The sequence below is a fragment of the Ostrea edulis genome, chromosome 2, assembly GCF_947568905.1.
Source record: "Ostrea edulis chromosome 2, xbOstEdul1.1, whole genome shotgun sequence".
In the NCBI taxonomy this organism is placed as follows: Eukaryota; Metazoa; Mollusca; class Bivalvia; order Ostreida; family Ostreidae; genus Ostrea; species Ostrea edulis.
Genome location: NC_079165.1, coordinates 43,313,407 through 43,331,965, shown reverse-complemented (window position 1 = coordinate 43,331,965; position 18,559 = coordinate 43,313,407). Strand labels below are relative to the sequence as shown.

Sequence of the window (18,559 nt, the reverse complement as noted above, 5' to 3'; positions counted from 1 at the left end):
TGTGACAAGACCTTTCCGTGGGTACCAACATTTTTTACCCTGTGACCTTGACCTTGGAGTTTGACCTACTTTTTGAAAACTTTAACCTTGCTAATAACTTTTGAACAGTAAGTGATAGAGCTTTGATATTTCACATGAGTATTCCTTATGACAAGACCTTTCCATGGGTACCAACATTTTTTACCCAGTGACCATGGAGTTCGACCTACTTTTTGAAAATTTTAACCTTGCTTATAACTTTTGAACAGTAAGTGATAGAGCTTTGATATTTCACGTAAATATTCCTTGTGACAAGACCTTTCCGTCTTCTCACACCCACTCACACGATATTTGTACTTTTCTTATGAGCTTTATTTTTCAAAGTTACTATCTACAATTTCCCATTTTTCTCAAACATTTGTATCTCAAACTAGTCTTGTTCATCGATTCTTTTTATTTCTAGAGCACTCTGGAAATAGTGGAAAAAGCCTGCAATTATATAAAAGAGTTGAAAGGAAAAACAGAACATGGTAAAAAAAAATTCAAAGCAATTTTTAACTTAAGATACAAGTAAATTACAATCTTTGGGCATTTAGTATTCATGTATGTTTTTTATATGCCCATCAAAGATGAGACATATCATGGTGTAGCGTTTTCTGTCTGTGCGTACGTCCGTCCGTCCATCTGTCCGGACCTTGTAGGCAAAATGCAAAGTGAAATCTTACAACATGGTACCATGGTGAGAGGAAGGGTCAAAGGTCAATTACAAAAAAAAACTTCATAGGCAGAATACAGACTTAATTATTGGGGCTAGGATCTTGTAACTTGGTACATTAGATCACCATGATGAGAGGAAGATGTCTATTGTTTTTCAAGGTCAAAGGTCAAGGTCATAATATCAGTTAATAAGAAAACCTTGTAGCTAGAAAACAGACCAAGCTATTGAGGCTAGGACCATCAAACTTGGTACTTATACTCCTCATATTAAGTGGAGGACTCCTTTTGTTCTTCTAGGTAAAAGTTCAAGGTAATAGTATCACTTAGTAGGAAAACCTTGTAGGCAGGATACATACCAAACTATTGGGGCTAGAACCATCAAACTTGGTATACATACGCCTTATACCAAGCAGAAGATGTCTATTGTTTTTCAATTTCAAAGTCATAGTATCATTTAATAGTTGAAAAACCCTGTTTTTGTTACAAATACAGATATTGCCCTGAAATTTAGTCACAAGCTTCTTCTCATAGGAATATAAGGTTAGTTTGCATTTCAGTTGTCAGGATTGGTACACCATGACCTACTTTAGGGGTAAAAGTAGGTCAAACAATTTTCCAAATGAGTTTTTTTTTATTAGGAATACAGGTATTTCCCTGAAATTTTGCCACTAACTCCTTCTCAGAGAAATACATAATCAGTTCACACTTCAACTTGATTGGTGCATCATGACCTACTTTAGGGCTAAAAGTAGGTCAAAATGTTTTCTGGACTTTTTGGTTCAACACTTGCAGTCCATGATTTCTATTTTAAGAACTGTTGTTATTGTTGATATTTCATAAATTTACATTTCCAATGTTATTTTTACCAGTTGTAATGTTAGTGATTTCCTCATGAGTGTGAACCAGTTGTGAACAGTGCTTGTATGAATTCAATGTTATTGCTTTTGATATTGTTACCAGTTGTAATGTTAGTGATTTCCTCATGAGTGTGAACCAGTTGTGAACAGTGCTTGTATGAATATTTTGATAAATATAGTATGTCCATTAAATTTACAGAAATGAAAATATACTTATAAGGGTGTGAACTGCAACGATTCTTGCTGACATACTTTCCATGAACCACTAACATGCTTCATGATGTATGCCGGTGGGCAGCTTCACAATTCATACCCACATGTACAATGTATTTTCAAAAATGAAATTCCTTTTTTAATGATCTTTAAAGAGAGTGTAAAATATCACCAAATTTGTGGCATATTATGTAGAGATCAGTTGAAGAAAGAAAACTTTTATTTCTGACTATTTCATTATGGAAATTACTGATTCTTGAATTTAAGGGTCAGAAATGGCTGTTATCACACCTTAATTTATGAAAATTATTTTTTTTTTTTTATGTTTGATTGTGTAATATTTAGACCATTAAAGTCTTTGACTAATTTAAAATTGATACAGATGAGCCTTTTAGTATTGACACTTCAGCTATAAAATTGCTCACTACCATTGAATTTTTCAAACTTATCGTCTCCATTCATATTATATTTTATGTTAGACCTTGAACTGCAATTCATAAGCTACATTTCATTCATTAGATGAAGAGCTGGAAAAAGTTCGCATAGAGCTTGAAAACATGAGGGCTGAACGAGACAGGTTACAGGAAATATTGAAAATGGCAGGTAAGTTTAGAAAGAGGCAGGAGAAGAGAAGATTCCTTGGGATTTACAGACAGTAGTAAAAATGGTATTGCTGTAGCAAGACACATTTGTTTAACACTCCTGCTATCTGGATGAATCATTAGCTGTTATTCTAGCCCAAAAATATGGGGGGAGGTGTTTTTTTTTAGACCACTATCCATTCAATTGAATTGAACTTTATAAAAACACATCCATCTGTATATTTAATTGTTTATGTGTGCATGATTTCAGTAGCAATATTTGTTTACTAGGAATGTTGTAGGTAATGCTTGATAAAACTAAACATTAATGTTTCTATAAAGCAGAAAATCAGAGAATTGTGGTTCATTTTTACCCCAATTAACTTCAGTATGTATGTATTTGTGAAGAAACAATTACTGTTATTGCAGAAAATTGTTATGTAGCCATTGAAACACTATATTTGGTTTTTTGTGTTAGTTTTGCAATAGTATATAGCAGTTACACGTACCTTATAACAGGGCTTGATACTAACTTTTTATGTCACCAGTCCAGCCTGACTGATGGGGTATAATTTCAACCAGTCCGTAGATAAAATACCAGTCCACCAGAGTGTTCCAGAAATGATTAAACATATTCTGTCAATGTTAATAAAATGAAATAATGGAATTCAACTTAATATCCCTTAGACAATATTGTAACACTTATGTAAGATTTATATTTACTAATCGGGTTTGATATCTACAGAGGCATGCCAAATGCGTGTTTAAGATTCCATGTGTATTTTTTTTAAATGATGGTTTAGAAAATTATCCAGTCTCATTGGACTGACTAAAACAATTGTCAGTCAGTCTGCCTGACTGACGGGCATATGTTAATTTCAAGCCCTGTATGATAGCAGTTTTATTTCTCATATTAGCAGAGAGTTAGTATGGGATGTTCCTATTAACACCATCTGCTTGTGTGAAGTATGGACCTTCCTTGCCATTGACCCAGTTATTTCTCAGATCATTTTCATGAATGTTTACAGTTTTGTTGAAGGAAAATCTTCTTGAGAACAAGAAATTAAAATCTAGTTATCAGCTGTATGTGTAGTCTCTGGAAATATGCACTCTACATATTTGATATAAAATATGTAAGATGACTGGGGGGGTCAGCATTGCAGTATGTTATTCAAATAGACTGGATCATGTGATTTGCTTATTGAGCTGGTATTTTACATGCTCTCATTTTATGTCATACAAGAAGAAATGGATTATTATTCTGAGTGGTCTTTTTTAGGATATGCCGCCACCCACGAGGTGCCTCCCCAAGGGACACCAGTTCCAGTTTCTGAAGCAACAGTGGAACAGGAGAAGAAGAAAACAAAGAAGAGAAACACTATTAATCTACAACTAGAACTAAAAAAGCAGCAAGCAGCTGCAGCACAACAAGAGAATCAGCAGCAACAGCAGAATGCAGCCTTAGCAACTGGTGCAGCGGGTATGCAAGATATGCTTGCACAGGGTATTGTGGGTAATCCCATGACAAACTTTCCTAACATGATGATAGGTGGTGCTGGGCAGCAACTGATTAACCAACAGATGTTTATGAATTCCATGATGTTTGGTGTGCCCCCTGCTGGTGGCAGTCAGATGCCAATGGGAGGTAATCCATGCATGCAGGCTCAGACACAACTAACACAAGGTCAGAGAAAAATCTGGTTTCGTAGTTTCTTCTTCCATGGAAAGATTGTGGCATTATGTTTTTTTTTCAAAATAGGGAGGGTGGTAGAAAAATTTGTTTGAAAATAATGTATATTTTAGATATAGAAAAAAGAAGGGAAATATTTTTGAGATTTAAAAAAACTTTGTTAAACGGGGATGGGGGTAAAAATTATCTGTATTTGATTTAAAAAATCTTGACAGCCTTGCATATGTGATTGCCTCATTTTCATGTTTTGATCTAACCCTGTCTGTGCATTTTTCATCACACTGAGTGCACCATCTTTCCAACTCTTCTCTTTCTTGAACCAGGAAGTTGGTTTCTTTTTCTTTTTATACAAGTTCACTAAATCTTACCTCAGTACTTTTTTTGTCTGGAGTCATTTTTTTGCAAAATTTTGCAATATTCTTTCATCAACCAAAAAAACCCAAAAATTAATTGCATTGATTTTCAAGTTTACTTTTCATTGTTTTCATACCAAGAATGATTATACAATATACAAACCATCTTCCTAATACATGTACTAGTATTGTGTTTTAATAACATGTTTTAAAATGTGAATTCTTTCAAAGAAAACACGGAATTTTCTAAAACTTAATACGTTTGGAAAGGTTTTGAATTGTAACCAGGTGGAGAGGACTATTTGAAATAATTTCTTTATTTCATGTTAACCTTGTGTGGATCTTCAGTTACCTTGTAGTCTTATTTGTTTCAGTAACATGCATTGCTTTGCTAATCTAGTGAAGTAAAGTCATTCATTAAATTTGATAATGCATATACATTGTCATGAATTTTTTGGGAGTGACCATTTCTTCATAAAACAAGTGCAGTTAAAATTGTTTTGATAAGGGTTGTTTGTAATGAACAGAATTGAAAAGGATCATATTTTGAAGTTAATGATAAAATTGTTTTGATGATTGATAGGAACAGAAATAGTACAGATGACATTTAGTTGTTGTTAATTGAATGAGGAGGTGTGGTATGAGAGTGCCATCAACATATTTAATGGAAAAATCAATACTGTACCAGGAATCATCTGAGCTGAAAGCTCAAGCGAGCTTTTCTGATCACCTGTTGTCCATCGTTCATCTGTCTGTAAACTTTTTACATTTTTGACCTTTTCTCCAGAACCACTGGGCCAATTTCAACCAAACTTGGCAAAAAGCATCTTTGGGTGAAGGGGATTCAAGTTTGTTCAAATGAAGAGCAACACCCTTCTCAAAGGGGAGGTAATTGCAAAAAATAGGGTGGAAGTCATTTAAAAACCTTCTCAAGAACCACTGGACCAAGAGGGTTGAAATTTACATGAAAGCTTCTTGATACAGTGCAGATTCAAGTTTGTTCATAACATGACCCCCAGGGGTAGGATGGGGCAACAATATGGGATCAAAGTTATTTAGAGAAAATCTTTTAAAAATACTCTCAAGAACCACTGGACTAGAAAAGTTGAAATTTACATGAAAACTTCACGATATAATGCAGATTCAAGTTTGTTAAAATCATGGCCCCCGAGGATAGGATGGGACCAAAATAGGGGATAAAAATTTTACATGTGAGTATATAGGGGAAATCTTTAAAATTCTTCTCAAAAAACCACTGGGCCAGAAAAGTTCAAATTTACATGAAAGCTTCTTGACATAGAATAGATCCAAGTCTGTGCAATTCATGGTCTTCCAGGGCTAGGTTTGGGCCATGATAGGGGATCAAAGTGTTATATGCTGATATATAGGAAAAATCTTTAGAAATATCTCTTGAATTATTTTAGCTAGGGTTTTCAAATTTTGTATATACATTCTTCATGGCAAGACCTTTTCGTGCGATACAATGGTGTGTGATCTTGTGACCTTGACCTGAAAGTTTGACCTACTTTTGATGAAAGTCTTGCCTATGCAATTTGTCCTGAACTGTTTCAGACAGATCTTTAATATCTTGCATGTATATTTGGTATGGCAAGATCTTTTATTATATTGTGATCTTTGACCTTGTGACCTTGAACTTGGAGTTTTACTTACTTTTAAGAAAACATAACCTATTTATCTGGAACTATTTTAGGTGGGGGTTTCATATTTTGTGTATATATTCTTTATCACAAGACTTTGTGCACAATGGTGTTTGATCTTTTGACCTTTGGGTTTGACCTACTTGAGAAAAAAAAATCTGACCTATTCATTTTATCCTGAACTATTTAAGGTAGGTCTTTCATATTTTTATATAGGTTCTTAATGGCAAGACCTTATTTATTTTGTGAGTTTGACCTTGTGACCTTGACCTTAGAGTAGGACCTACTTTTTAAATCTCTGACCTATTCAAGGCAGATCTTTCATATTTCGTATTTCTTATGGTAAAGACATTTTATTTCATACCATTACCTTTGACCTTATGACTTACAAATTTAACCTATTAAGAAAATGTAACCTGTTAAATATCTTCATGGTGGGGCTTTCATATTTTGTACATAGATTTTTTATGACAAGACCTTCTGATACAATAGTATTTGATCTTAAGACCTTGACCTACTTTAAAAACCTGACCTAATCAATATCTCCTAAACTATTTAAGGTAAAGCTTTTATATTTTGTATATAGATTCTTTATAACCTTGATATACTTTGGTGTTTGACCCTGTGATCTTGACCCTGAAGTTTGGCATAATCTTGCCTATTCTATGTATCTCCTGAACTATTTAAAATGGAGTTTTCATATTCTGTATGAATTGTAGGGCAAGGTTTTCATATCATACCATATTCTATGACCTTGTGACCTATCAATGAATGTTGTTGGAGCACATGTGTAAAAAATGATGTAGTCATAAGGAAATAATGACATCATGATGAAAATGATTTTTTATTGTTTTAAAATAGTGTGTTTCTAAGTTTTAATCAATTATAATGTATCTAAATGTTGCTTTTTGGGGCAGAAAGAGCTAATGTTGTCACATTTAGTTCTTTATGAGAGACATGAACTGACAAATGGCACATTGTCAATCACTATGGTGCTCTTCCTTACAAGTGTCAGCGCCCAGTGCGTTAGAACTCTAGGATCATTTCGGTATGCATGCACTGAAATTCACATAAAAGGAAGTCAACTGGAATTCCCTATGATTGGCAATTTGTCATATTTTGGGGAGGAGTGAAGGATTGCTTGTGAGTGATACTATTTTGTCATTCAATGGAGGGCAGGCTGTTCTTCCCTGTGAATGTCAGTACATATTATGTGCCCAGTAATCCTCTGTAAAATGTCAATACCCAGCTATGTCCCTCTCTATGTCAGTATTCAATAAACTGCCTTTTCTTTTGATATTCTGTAGAATTTTAAAGAGGATTCCATTATGACCACCAGAAACTAGTTAGAACTGGATTGAGTATGTTCATTTGCTTCTGTCTATTCACTTATCTTGCTCTATTTTTAGGTGTACCAGGTCAGACTGTGACTGTACAACAGTCAGATAAAAATGCTGCTGAGGCTGGGGCTGGTCTGCTACAGTTGGCTATGCAGGATGCAGGAATCACTCCAAGTAGTAACAGTAACCCCACCCAGCCTGAGGACTCCATGTCCACATCCACCTCACTACAGAGGTCCAGTGTCAGTGACCAGAACAATGTCAGTTCAGCTCTCCACACACTAGCATCAGTAGCCTCCAATACTCAGAATGTGACAAACGTTTCTCAGATTCCAGCCAGTCAAGTGCAATCCAATGCTTCAATGATACAGACAGGTGCTACTACAACAACCACTCAATCGGTCAACTCCATGGCACCTATAATGGCTACAGGACAGCAGAACTTGAATGGGAGTAATGGTATGATGAACATGCCATTTGTAAATGGACAACAACATATGACTGCCAATGTTATGCCGGGGAATCAGATTGTGAATCCTGGGACATCTAATGCCATGCAGCAGATAATGTTTATTAATGAACAGGGTGTACCGTGTATTGCAAACATCCCAGTGGGGATTGATCCCTCATCACTTGGACTTCCAAATGGAGGGAAGCAGATTGTAGGGATGGATAAAAGTGGGAATCTGTTAATTCAAAATATGTCAGGACAAAAAGACGACCAGCAGGCAATTCTAGCTAACACTTTAGCTCAACAGCAGATGAATCTGGCATTGCAGGGTATTCAACAACCTTTTCAACAAGGACAGACAAATGTGACAATGGGAACTAACAATATAGTCCAACAGCCAGTGAACAATCAGCTGGCCTTGAATCAGCATATCATGCAACCAATGCAGGGCTCCATTCAAGGCATGAACAACTCTCAGAACCCACAGGGTCTTATTCTGCCTGCAAGTCAGACAGGAAATCTTCTGACTGTTAATTCTGTTCCAAGTTTTTCAAATCCTCAAAATCAACTTCCACAGGCTTTGCTTTTACCAAATGGCCAAATTATACCAGTTGTGTCTAACCCAAACCTGTTTGCACCAGGCCAGGCTCCAGCAAATCAGTTGATAACCCCAGGGGGTCAGCCAAATGCAATTCAGGTAAACATAATCACGTTATGCATATGTATGGTATTTAGATCATCTCAGTATACTTAAGGGACTTACTGTATAGCAGGAAATTAACTTGCAGAGTTAATTTTCGCTATATATTCGCTAAAGCAAAATTTCCGCGAATTTAACATTCAGTGAATTAATCTTTAATATTGATACGAAATCAGGTTCAGGATATTTAGATTTGTTTTTCCCTGAATTAAACTGACGTAAATGAAAAAAATCACAATTTTTTCTGACCGCAATTTTAAACTGCTATACAGTATTGCTATCTGTTTTTTGCATCATCAGCATTAACATGGGCTCTGTGTCAGTAGTTCATGTCTCAGAGCTTTGTTTTTAATGAAATGATATAGTAAAAAAAAAACCAACAGTTCTCTTTAATTGCCAGGACAAGTGCTTAATGAGTTGGAGACCTCTACCAAAACTGAAATTCCTAATGACAAGTCCCTGGGTGGTCTATTCAGATCATACTGTAAAAAAAAAACCCCATCCAAACATAATAAAAGGATCGTCCTTACTCCTGAACAGAATTTGAAGTGCATTGTAACAGCACCTGCACAGTTTATGAATCCTTGTAGAAAGAAATCACTGTCAAGTTGTCCATCTTCAATCTATCCATTCTACTTTGACTCTAGGCTACAACTTTGTGTAGCTCATATTTGACACAAAGGTTGTTAATGGTCAGACATTGTGTACTGATTCTAAAGCTAGGTCACTAGTCAAAGTCACAGTCACTAGTGAAAAAAGTTAAAAATATTTATGCAGGCCACATCTCTATTGTGAAATGGCATTAAGAAGCCCATACCTAACACAAAGGTTTACAATGTGGCATGACCCAAAACTAACGTTGAAGGAATTCAGAATTATTTCTCAGGGTCATACCTGTGATGAGTTGATGGATATATTTCAGAGTTCATACTTGGCACAAATTTTTGAGCAGACAGTACATGTACGTATATTTTCCTGAACATATGACAAATCATGGTTTGTGATTTGCCCAAAGTTGTTAGAACTTATCATAAATTGTAGAAATAATTTATTGTATGGATGTAGCAAATTACAGATATAGCAAAGTAAATCAGCAAGATCCCAGGAATCCGTTGTAATCAAGTTATGCTTTGATAAAAATGTGTTATTTCTTTTAAAATCATCTGGACTCCTGAACATCAAAGAACCAAAACTGAATACATAGTAAATGGGGTTCTCATCAATAGCTGGCACCCGGCGGTATCTCGTCCCTACTTTGAGTAAAATCGTCGTCTACTTTCTATAGTTAAGACCAAAAAAAGGCTATGCTATATCTTGATTAATTCAATGAAACACTGATGGGGGGGGGGGGGGGGGGGGGTTAGTCCCATTAGAGCAGTTCTAGTTTGAACTGATAAATGAACTATGTTTGCAATTATATGTGTAATACAATGAGAAAATATACTCAGCAAATTCTGTATTTCAATAATATTCATTAATATCATTTAACTTTGACTAAATTTCATCTAGCAGGGAGCAGGAATTCCTCAGCGTTTACCAGTTCCACAGAACATTGTGTCATCTGATGGTTCCCAAGTGATGGTCACCAGTACTGGACAATTACAGGTATTTATTAATTGTATAGAGTTAACAAGAGAGCATGATGTTTTAATTTTATACATCAATGTAACAATGGTGATATCTTTTAAGGTTGCTCAGCAGAATATTCAAGGGCAAGGAACAGTGCAACAAGGGTTGCTAATGACAACAAATTCCATCCTTCCGCAAGTGTCGCCATCAAACAGTTCGACAGCATCAGGGACCACAAGTCTAGTGACAACATCAGTCATCACGAGCACGGTGACATCAACCTCCGGAGTCTCATCTCATCGAAAACCAAAGACCACTCTGAATGTTACAACATCTGCAGAGGATGTGTTACTGAGTCAGACCCAAGGAAGTCTTGTTCAAACTGGTATGGACAGTTCTACAGCTGTGACATCACAGGTGATGACATCTGACCCCAACAGTGCTTCAATGAAAATACTGAATCCACAGTTACAAAGTGTGTTACATGGACAATTGGGAGGTTCGACAGCTCCAATACTACTGACTATGAACTGTAATGGTCAGCCTACCAGCATTCTTGTGGACCCTACAACAATGCAGGTTTTAGGTCAGTTTTCAAATACAGCATTATCCATAATTATGGATGTGAATTTGAAATTGTAGATTGTGTAGAGATTTGATATTAGATTAAAATGTAAATTTGAAATTCCAAAATGATAAATAACTGTTACATTTTGATTTTGCAGGAACTGTACAAACCCAACAACCTCCTCAGCAACCCAATATGAATCCAGCCACTTCCGTGGCCAACAGTACTCCTAGCAAAAAGAACAAGAAGAATGCTCAGCGTGCCATCTGCCCCAAGCCACAAATGGCAAATACCTCCAGTGCTCTAACTACAGTGACTAGTGTAATAAATCCCATTGTTGGTCCAACTGTGACTTTACCTACACAAGTGAATCCAGCTGTGGGAACAAGTGTTTGGAATTCAGACAAAGAGTCCATGGAGGTATTGCCCCCACCAAGTGCACCAGCTGCTAAGAAATCTTCATCCAAATCAAAATCTAAGTCCAAAGCCAACAAAGCAAATTCTGAGAATCAACTTGAAGCACAAGGGAAAACAGACAGTAGTGAAATGGGGGAACAGGATATTCTAGCAAAAGCTGCTGAATCAATTTTTTCTGAAATTTCTCCTGTGAATTTTTATAATCCAGCAAATGAAGACAATCCATTACAGATTGATACGAGTGTGTGTGAAGGAGATGATGAAGGAAAAGAAAGTGAATCGCCTAAAAAAGACGCAAACAAAGTGAAAGTGTCCGATACAGGTGCTACTGACAATTCTTCTGTGTTAGATTCTGAAATGACAGAATCTAATACTGAAACTGTGAGAAACCGGAACAAGAAGGACTTTTCAGACTCTCTTAAAGAACAATCATCTGATGAAAATGACATTTTAACAAATATATTGAAGGCAGCTGAGTCCAATGAACAAGAAAAATCAACAGAAACAGGAAACAATTCAAATGATCAAGTGGGTGAAAGTTTGTTTGATATCATGTCAAGCACATCAGTTGAACGTGTGAAAAAATCCAAAAAATCAAAGAAATCCAAGGCTGGAAGTAACACTGCTGAACTTAGTGATGCTGGATTAAAGGATACAACATCAGTTATTAGTATAGAGGGAAAATCCAGTACACAAAGTTCTAAAAAATCAGGCAAGAAATCAAAAAAGACTGAACAAGAAAATTCCTTGAAAGAATCTGTGGTTGAGCAGGAATCACTAATGTCAATGCCTGAAGAAATCACCTTTTGTGAAAATGATATTGAAGATGTGTTGAATCAAGTGGAAAAAATGGGGAATTCATTTGAAAGTCCTACAAGCAATGTAACTAAGAAATCTTCAAAGTCAAAGAAAGACAGAAGTGAAAATGCAGATTCTGAACCAGCTAATAAAAGGAGGAAAAGAAACCTCTCCAAAGAGAAATCAAAAGAAGCAGCAGAACCTTCACAACAGGCAGTGTCTGCTGGCAAATCTTCCTTGTCAGTGTATGACTTTGATGACACAGACTTCTCCACTCCGCTTTTTCCACTTCATTCCACTAGAAATATAAGTGGAGGGAGCAATACAAAGAATCAGACAGCCTCTTCAAGCAGTGATAAAACTCCTACCTCTTCTTCCAGTCCACTTTTTTCTATGCCCGTGATAACAACAGAATCAAGCTCAACCACTCCCCTCTTTGATGATTTTCCATTGACACCCAAAAAACGTGGAAAGCACAAAAAGAACAAGAAAGTGGAGGATAAAACATCCGAAATGTCTGGCTCCAAAAAATCAGACAATGATCTCTTAAATTCTAATAGTCTAGACAGGTTAACTTCTGAAACTAGGACAGAGAGTGATAAAAATTCATCAAGTGATGTGACAAAGAAAAGTAGTGACAATTCTTTGGAGAAGATGGATATTGATTACTCATCGAAAGACAATGAGTTTTTGAGCAAATCTGATTCAAGGCAGCATTCTTTGAGTTTTACTAGTGAACAAACTAACAACAAAATTTCCACACCTGTATCTTTTGAATCTCAAGGGAACAAGGAACAACAGATGTCTGTGACAACACAAAGTATGGATACCAACAGACAAGACAGAGCAGAAGGACATTTGAACACAAGCAGAAGATCTGTAACTTCAAGATCAAACATGGAACAGATGTCTGTTGATACAAATCCTCTAACAGTGGATACAAATGACATTGAATCAACAGTGAACAATTTGCTGGGGTTGTCTCCTCATATGTTATCTCCTGGTAACCAGAGTAACTTGAGGCAGAAACAAGTGCAACAATCACCACAATTGCAAACCCCAAAGTCGGCGTCACCAGCTTCCATGAAGTCTCCAATGACCTCCCCAGCTGTCACATATCAGCAGCAGATGCACATGTCAAATGAACACATCATGTCAAGAACATCTGCTTCATCCTCCATATCAGTTAATCCCAATCTTACATATTCTGCTGAATCCTTGTTTAATTCTCCGCCCAAGCATTTGGACAGTTCGAGAGGAATCGATGCAAATTCAAGTCAACTGCAACAAAATTCAAGAATGCCGGATAGTGCGGATTCTATGATGAAATCAAGTGAAGAGAGCAGCAGTGCTGTTCGACCTAAATCAATATACTCTGCCGATAATTTTGTACAAAGTGCGAAAAGCAACAAATCATCCAAATCTGCTCCAAATGTGTTAAGTCCTTCATTGTCATCAAATATGTCTCGAGGTCAAAATGAAAATAGTTCGGATGGATTTAATTTCAATAATATTGGTCTCAATTTATCAACTCCAACCACATCAACAAATTCCTTTATGGACAGTTTAACAATGTCTCCAATTATATCAACTGTTGCAAATTCAACAACCTCATCAACTCCTTTTACTTTCACACTGTCCTCTGTTTCATCCACCCATACAACATCATCTGCATCTATGATGCAGTCATCTGCTTCACAATCTCAGAATTCATCACATCAAGGGAACCACAATTTTCCATTTTACTCTCCACATCAGTCGCCACAGCGACCACCATCTCATCATCAAAGGCCACCACCAACGACATCGGCATCTCCACAGCATACCAACTCTGCTCCAAACAATATTTCATCCAGTCAGTCTCAGAGACCCCCAGTGAACAATTTATCAAACTTTGACCTCAATATACCACCTTCGAACTCGCAAATGCCGTCTTCACAACCTTCACAGCGGAGGGCATCTCGTGAACATGAGGCTAGAATGTCACAGCATATGCCTACTATGCCTGAATCGCAGTATTCATATGGTATGGCAAGAAATTGCTCAGTCCAGGATCAAAGACCAAGAGAGCAGACAATGCCTAGAGAAGAGCCACCTAGTTTTCCAAACATTACGGTAACTACTCACGAGGGACCACTGAATATGGGTATGAGTAAATCAAACCCACATAAACGAATGAATGACATTGGGCAAGGAAGCATGTCTTCAAAATCGACCAGTGATTCTAGGTCAGATAGGTCTTCAGTAGGGTACAGCATGAATAGTAGTGCCATGCAGCCATTCTTTCCTCCCCCCAACTTTTCAAATTCTACAAGTAATCCACTGGAAACTACTTTGCACCACCCTCCCATGTTGGGCACCGATAACCGAAGCAGCATGGGTGTTCGGGGTTTTGACCCAGTGTTCTCGCCCTCACAGAGTTACAATCCAGTGCAGCAGAGTTTTGGTGGAAATCGATATGAAAGTAACAATGTGCCACCGTTTTCACAAAGAGATTCATCTGGTACTCAGCCATTAAGCCACACTCCACCCAATCAAGCAATGGATGGGCGCAAATCTGCCAACACCCCATCCTCTCAGACAGCAAAAAGTAACAAACAGCCTTCTCAACCAATGCAAGGAAATCAGACAAACAGAGCTATGAATGGACCACCATCACATCGGTCAGGACCAACACCACCCCATGTACAGCCACAGGGATCTCACAGACCTACCCCACAACAACAGCTCTCCCAGCAACCTTCTCAACAATCTAGGTCAAAGTCATCCAGCTCAAGTTCAAGGTCATCCTCTTCAAAACAATCTCAAAAGAAAAAACAGACTTATGTTGAAATGGAAAGTGGTATTCCCCCTCATCCTGCAATGTTTGAGGCTAACAGAATGACACCTCTGTTCCCCCTACCACCCCAGGCTAGATCTCCAACTTTCCCAGCCAGTTTATTTGGCTCTGGACCACATCAAGGTGCTTCTATGTCAAAAAATACAGAACTCAGTAGTCCTTTCAATCAGCTGTTCCCGCCAGCTCGCCCACAGAATGGACTAGGATTCCAATTCAATAATTTTGGAATGAACAGTGTACATAGTGCCATGTCCAATTCGCCTCAAATTACTCCCCATTCTGGAAGTGTTACAGTAACTCCACACATGTCAAACTTCACATTTACAAATATTTTCTCGGATGTAAACAATTCTTCACAGAATGATGCTCTCAATATTTCACCTATCAAATTTCCCCATCCAAATTCCATGCTTCCACCTCAGGGCATGGATCCAAACTCGCTACATCATCCACATCAACAAGGATCATCCATCTACCATCACCACCACAATCGAGCTCATCCATCATCCGTTATCCACAATGCAATGAACATCAATAGCATTTTGGGCCATAATCACCACAGCTTCGACTCTAGAGGAATGTCACAGGGTATGAATACATCGGTTGCTCCTCCCTTTCCAGGACATGGGCACCCAGCAGGATTTGGCATGCCTCCTCTGAATTTCTCCATGCACGATACATGAGCCAGACCATGCTCTATGTAGTTTCAACCTGTTGCCTTCACCTGTGGTTCTGCTCTACACTGTTGAGAAAATACCTGTATGTAATGAACTTCAGTGTTCTTAATACTGGTTATAAAAAAAATGTGCCATACTTTTTTACAACTTTTTCTATATGGAATAGTTAAGAGCAGTGTTTTTTCTAAAGTTTTGAATGACACAGTATTAGAATATTAGCATTGATTTGAAATTTGTTGTTTTGAAGTTTATTTTTCGTAAGGTTACATTATTACTCATCCAGCCCAGCTTCAATTTTTGAATTTAAATTACTTGGTCTTGCACCTCATTGTTGTGATTTAGACTCTGTTACTTCCCTTGACAGAAGGGATTTTTTTATTCCCCCGTAATTGAAGATGCGGGGGCTTATAATTTTTGGTCTGTTTTATAATGAGCTATGCTTTAATTGTTTGGTTTATCATTTTTCAAAATTTCTGTGCGACTGCTTACCAAATGGGTAGAATTTTTTATGGATTTATTTTTTTCTTCTAAAAACTATGTAATTTTAATGTGCCTATTGCATACCAAAAGAGAGGGGATGTTTTTTTTGTTGTTAGAAGAATTTTCAATATAGTGTCAATACATACACATGTAATTTAGATGGGTTACTCATTTGAACAGATAATGCAAGTACTTATTATTTGGTACTTTAAGTTCTTACTTGTTATAATTCATGGTTTCATACCAGTAGTCCCAAATTTATTGAAGATTTCATTAAGGACATTTGTCTTCAAGTCTTCCATATCTTATCTGAGTGTAAAACTTGTCACCCTAAATCTGACAGTACCTTTAGCCTAATTACAATTATTCAGTATCAACACTGTTACAGAGATTTCAATTTTGGAAATTTAACTGGTCTCGCTGTGTAATATTTAATCTTTAAATTGACTTCATGTGTTTGCTCAGAATTGGAGTTTGTCTCCCCCCTCCCCCATGGTATCTGCTAGATTTCACTGCACAAGTATTGGATGTATATAAACCAATGCTTTAAAACATAATGTTCATCAGCCTGAATTCTGAAAGGAATGGTGCAAAACATTTGATACTGGGCGAGAAAGTGTTGCAGTGCTTCACAGGTGTGGACCCCCTTTTCATTCCTTTTTAAATCATGAAGTTTTTGAGAAGCAGGTAAAAACAAAACCAAAAAAATATTTTCTGATCAAATCTGTAGACTTGCAGATTTCTCTATATGTTAAAGATAAAATTTTATATTGTTTCAATGGCATCTAAAATTAATTTTTTCAAATTTTACTTATTATGACAAATGAATAAAGTCCTAGTACATCTTATATCACTGAATGATTATTTAGAATTTGACCAATATTTAAATTTGCAAGATAATCATGTTCTAATTTCCCTAGCAGGTGTCTAGAGAGTTTTGCGGTTGTATTATAAATGGCAAATGAATTTAGATCTTTGATTTATGATCTTGATTAATATATTTTTTTGTTCAAGCTGAGCTTGAGAATAGGTAGCCTATTATATTTCACCTTTTGTTTTACTTCTTGGTATGACAGTGAAAAGTTACATACCTGTTTGTTAAATTAGGTAGGCCTCAACATGTTTATGGAGGATGTCCACTGCCAACTATCGTCAGTGTACTTAAGATAATGTAGTTACCAGGATATTTTGACAAATATAAATGGTATGAAAGGTTGTTTGTTTTGTGCTAAGTGTTACGAGGTTTTATACATGCATTGAAAGGCTTTTTTTAAAATGGAAAATTAATATGCATTGATGAGATGTTTGCAACACTGCAAATTGTAATATATGGAATTGATATGTTGGGCATAGAGTTGTTCTTTAATGCAAAACATATCAGATCATTATCAAAAGAAACGATATTTTAATGAATTTCTAAATGTTGTTATTAGTATTAGATGTATTAATATTCATGCTTTTATAAGGTTGTATATATTGAATATACAGAGTATAAAATAGTGTACGTACAGCGTATGTTTCTCATTGTAACTTGTGATAAAATAGGTCATTGCTGCCTATTTTAAGGCATACCATTTTAAATATATCATATTTTTTGTACAATTCATGAATCAAATACATAATTGAAATGATATTTAATATCTTGTTTTGAGTTATTACTTTAAAGGGAAATTTCATTGTTGCAAGCCACGGCTGAAACACACGCTGAAAGGGGAGAGGAGTGTACGTTTCACCCGTGGCTCGCGACATTGGGGAAATTCATGTAGACCAGACCTGGAGGTTATTAAAATTCTTGAGCACGTTTTCATACTTGAACTCCTTGCTCTAAATCGTACTCATACTCAAAAGTGAAGGTTATAAAACTATTATAAAATCATTCTCGTACTTAAATGGAGTACATTCTCAAGATTTTTTGCATATGCTTTGGAGCTCAGAGTTGTACTCAAAACAAACATGGCTGAGTTTATTGAGATACAATACATATGGTTTTAATTTGGTAAACTTTTGTGTGCAAGTTTCAAAACATACTGAAACTTGTGAAAGAAGGAGTTGGAATTTCTGAGCTTACAAGGACTGTTAGAAGAACTTTGTAGTTTTCATAATTAATGAAAATAATGTATGTTTTAGTATTAATATCTGCAAGTTTAAAACTTGATTTCTGCTATTGAGTACCAGATACAGTACACAATATGTCCATCACAAGCTTGTGTAGGGTGGTTTTCTTTAGGACTTTATTTTCTATGACACCGATTAGCAAAAATGCCACAATTTGTTATATTGTAGTGTTGACAGACGTTAATTTTTGGTCAGATCTACTGTAAAAGTGGTTATTTACACTGGGGGTGAAGTACGAGTTTTTCCATGTCAAATATTACGTGTGGGGGGAACATGCGCGGTAACTAAATATATATAACTACGTGTGTGGAAAATTTACGCACTTCTTACTTGACTGTGTAATTAGTGGCCCCACTCTGTGACTCTTTGATCAAAGATGAAATATACTTTATGAAATTTTCGACATTTTTCTCACATACTACACCACATAAGAAAGCTATCACAAAATGCTATTTCTAACCCAGTGACTCTAGAGAAGTATTTTATGACTCCACAAAGTAATGTTGGGAAAACCTAAGTGATTTATACAACAATGCATCATGACATCAATCCTAGAA

At 36.4% G+C, this 18,559-nt stretch overlaps 1 protein-coding gene across 4 annotated transcripts in view; it reads left to right on the top strand.

Moving 5' to 3' along the window:
* The window catches only part of LOC125667026 (mucin-17-like), a 29,225-nt gene extending 11,700 nt beyond the window's left edge, over positions 1 to 17,525 (top strand). The window contains exons 4-10 of one of the 4 annotated variants that reach the window (XM_048900308.2): positions 443 to 509; positions 2,286 to 2,369; positions 3,627 to 4,031; positions 7,458 to 8,536; positions 10,052 to 10,144; positions 10,229 to 10,694; positions 10,834 to 17,525. In XM_048900308.2, the coding sequence (XP_048756265.2) occupies positions 443 to 509; positions 2,286 to 2,369; positions 3,627 to 4,031; positions 7,458 to 8,536; positions 10,052 to 10,144; positions 10,229 to 10,694; positions 10,834 to 15,413 (6,774 nt within the window). In that variant the 3' untranslated portion in view covers positions 15,414 to 17,525. Of the gene's footprint in view, positions 1 to 442; positions 510 to 2,285; positions 2,370 to 3,626; positions 4,032 to 7,457; positions 8,537 to 10,048; positions 10,145 to 10,228; positions 10,695 to 10,833 lie in introns of all 4 variants that reach the window. The other 3 variants (XM_048900307.2, XM_056154102.1, XM_048900309.2) reach the window with 3 other exon arrangements.
* Positions 17,526 to 18,559: the final 1,034 nt, after the last annotated feature.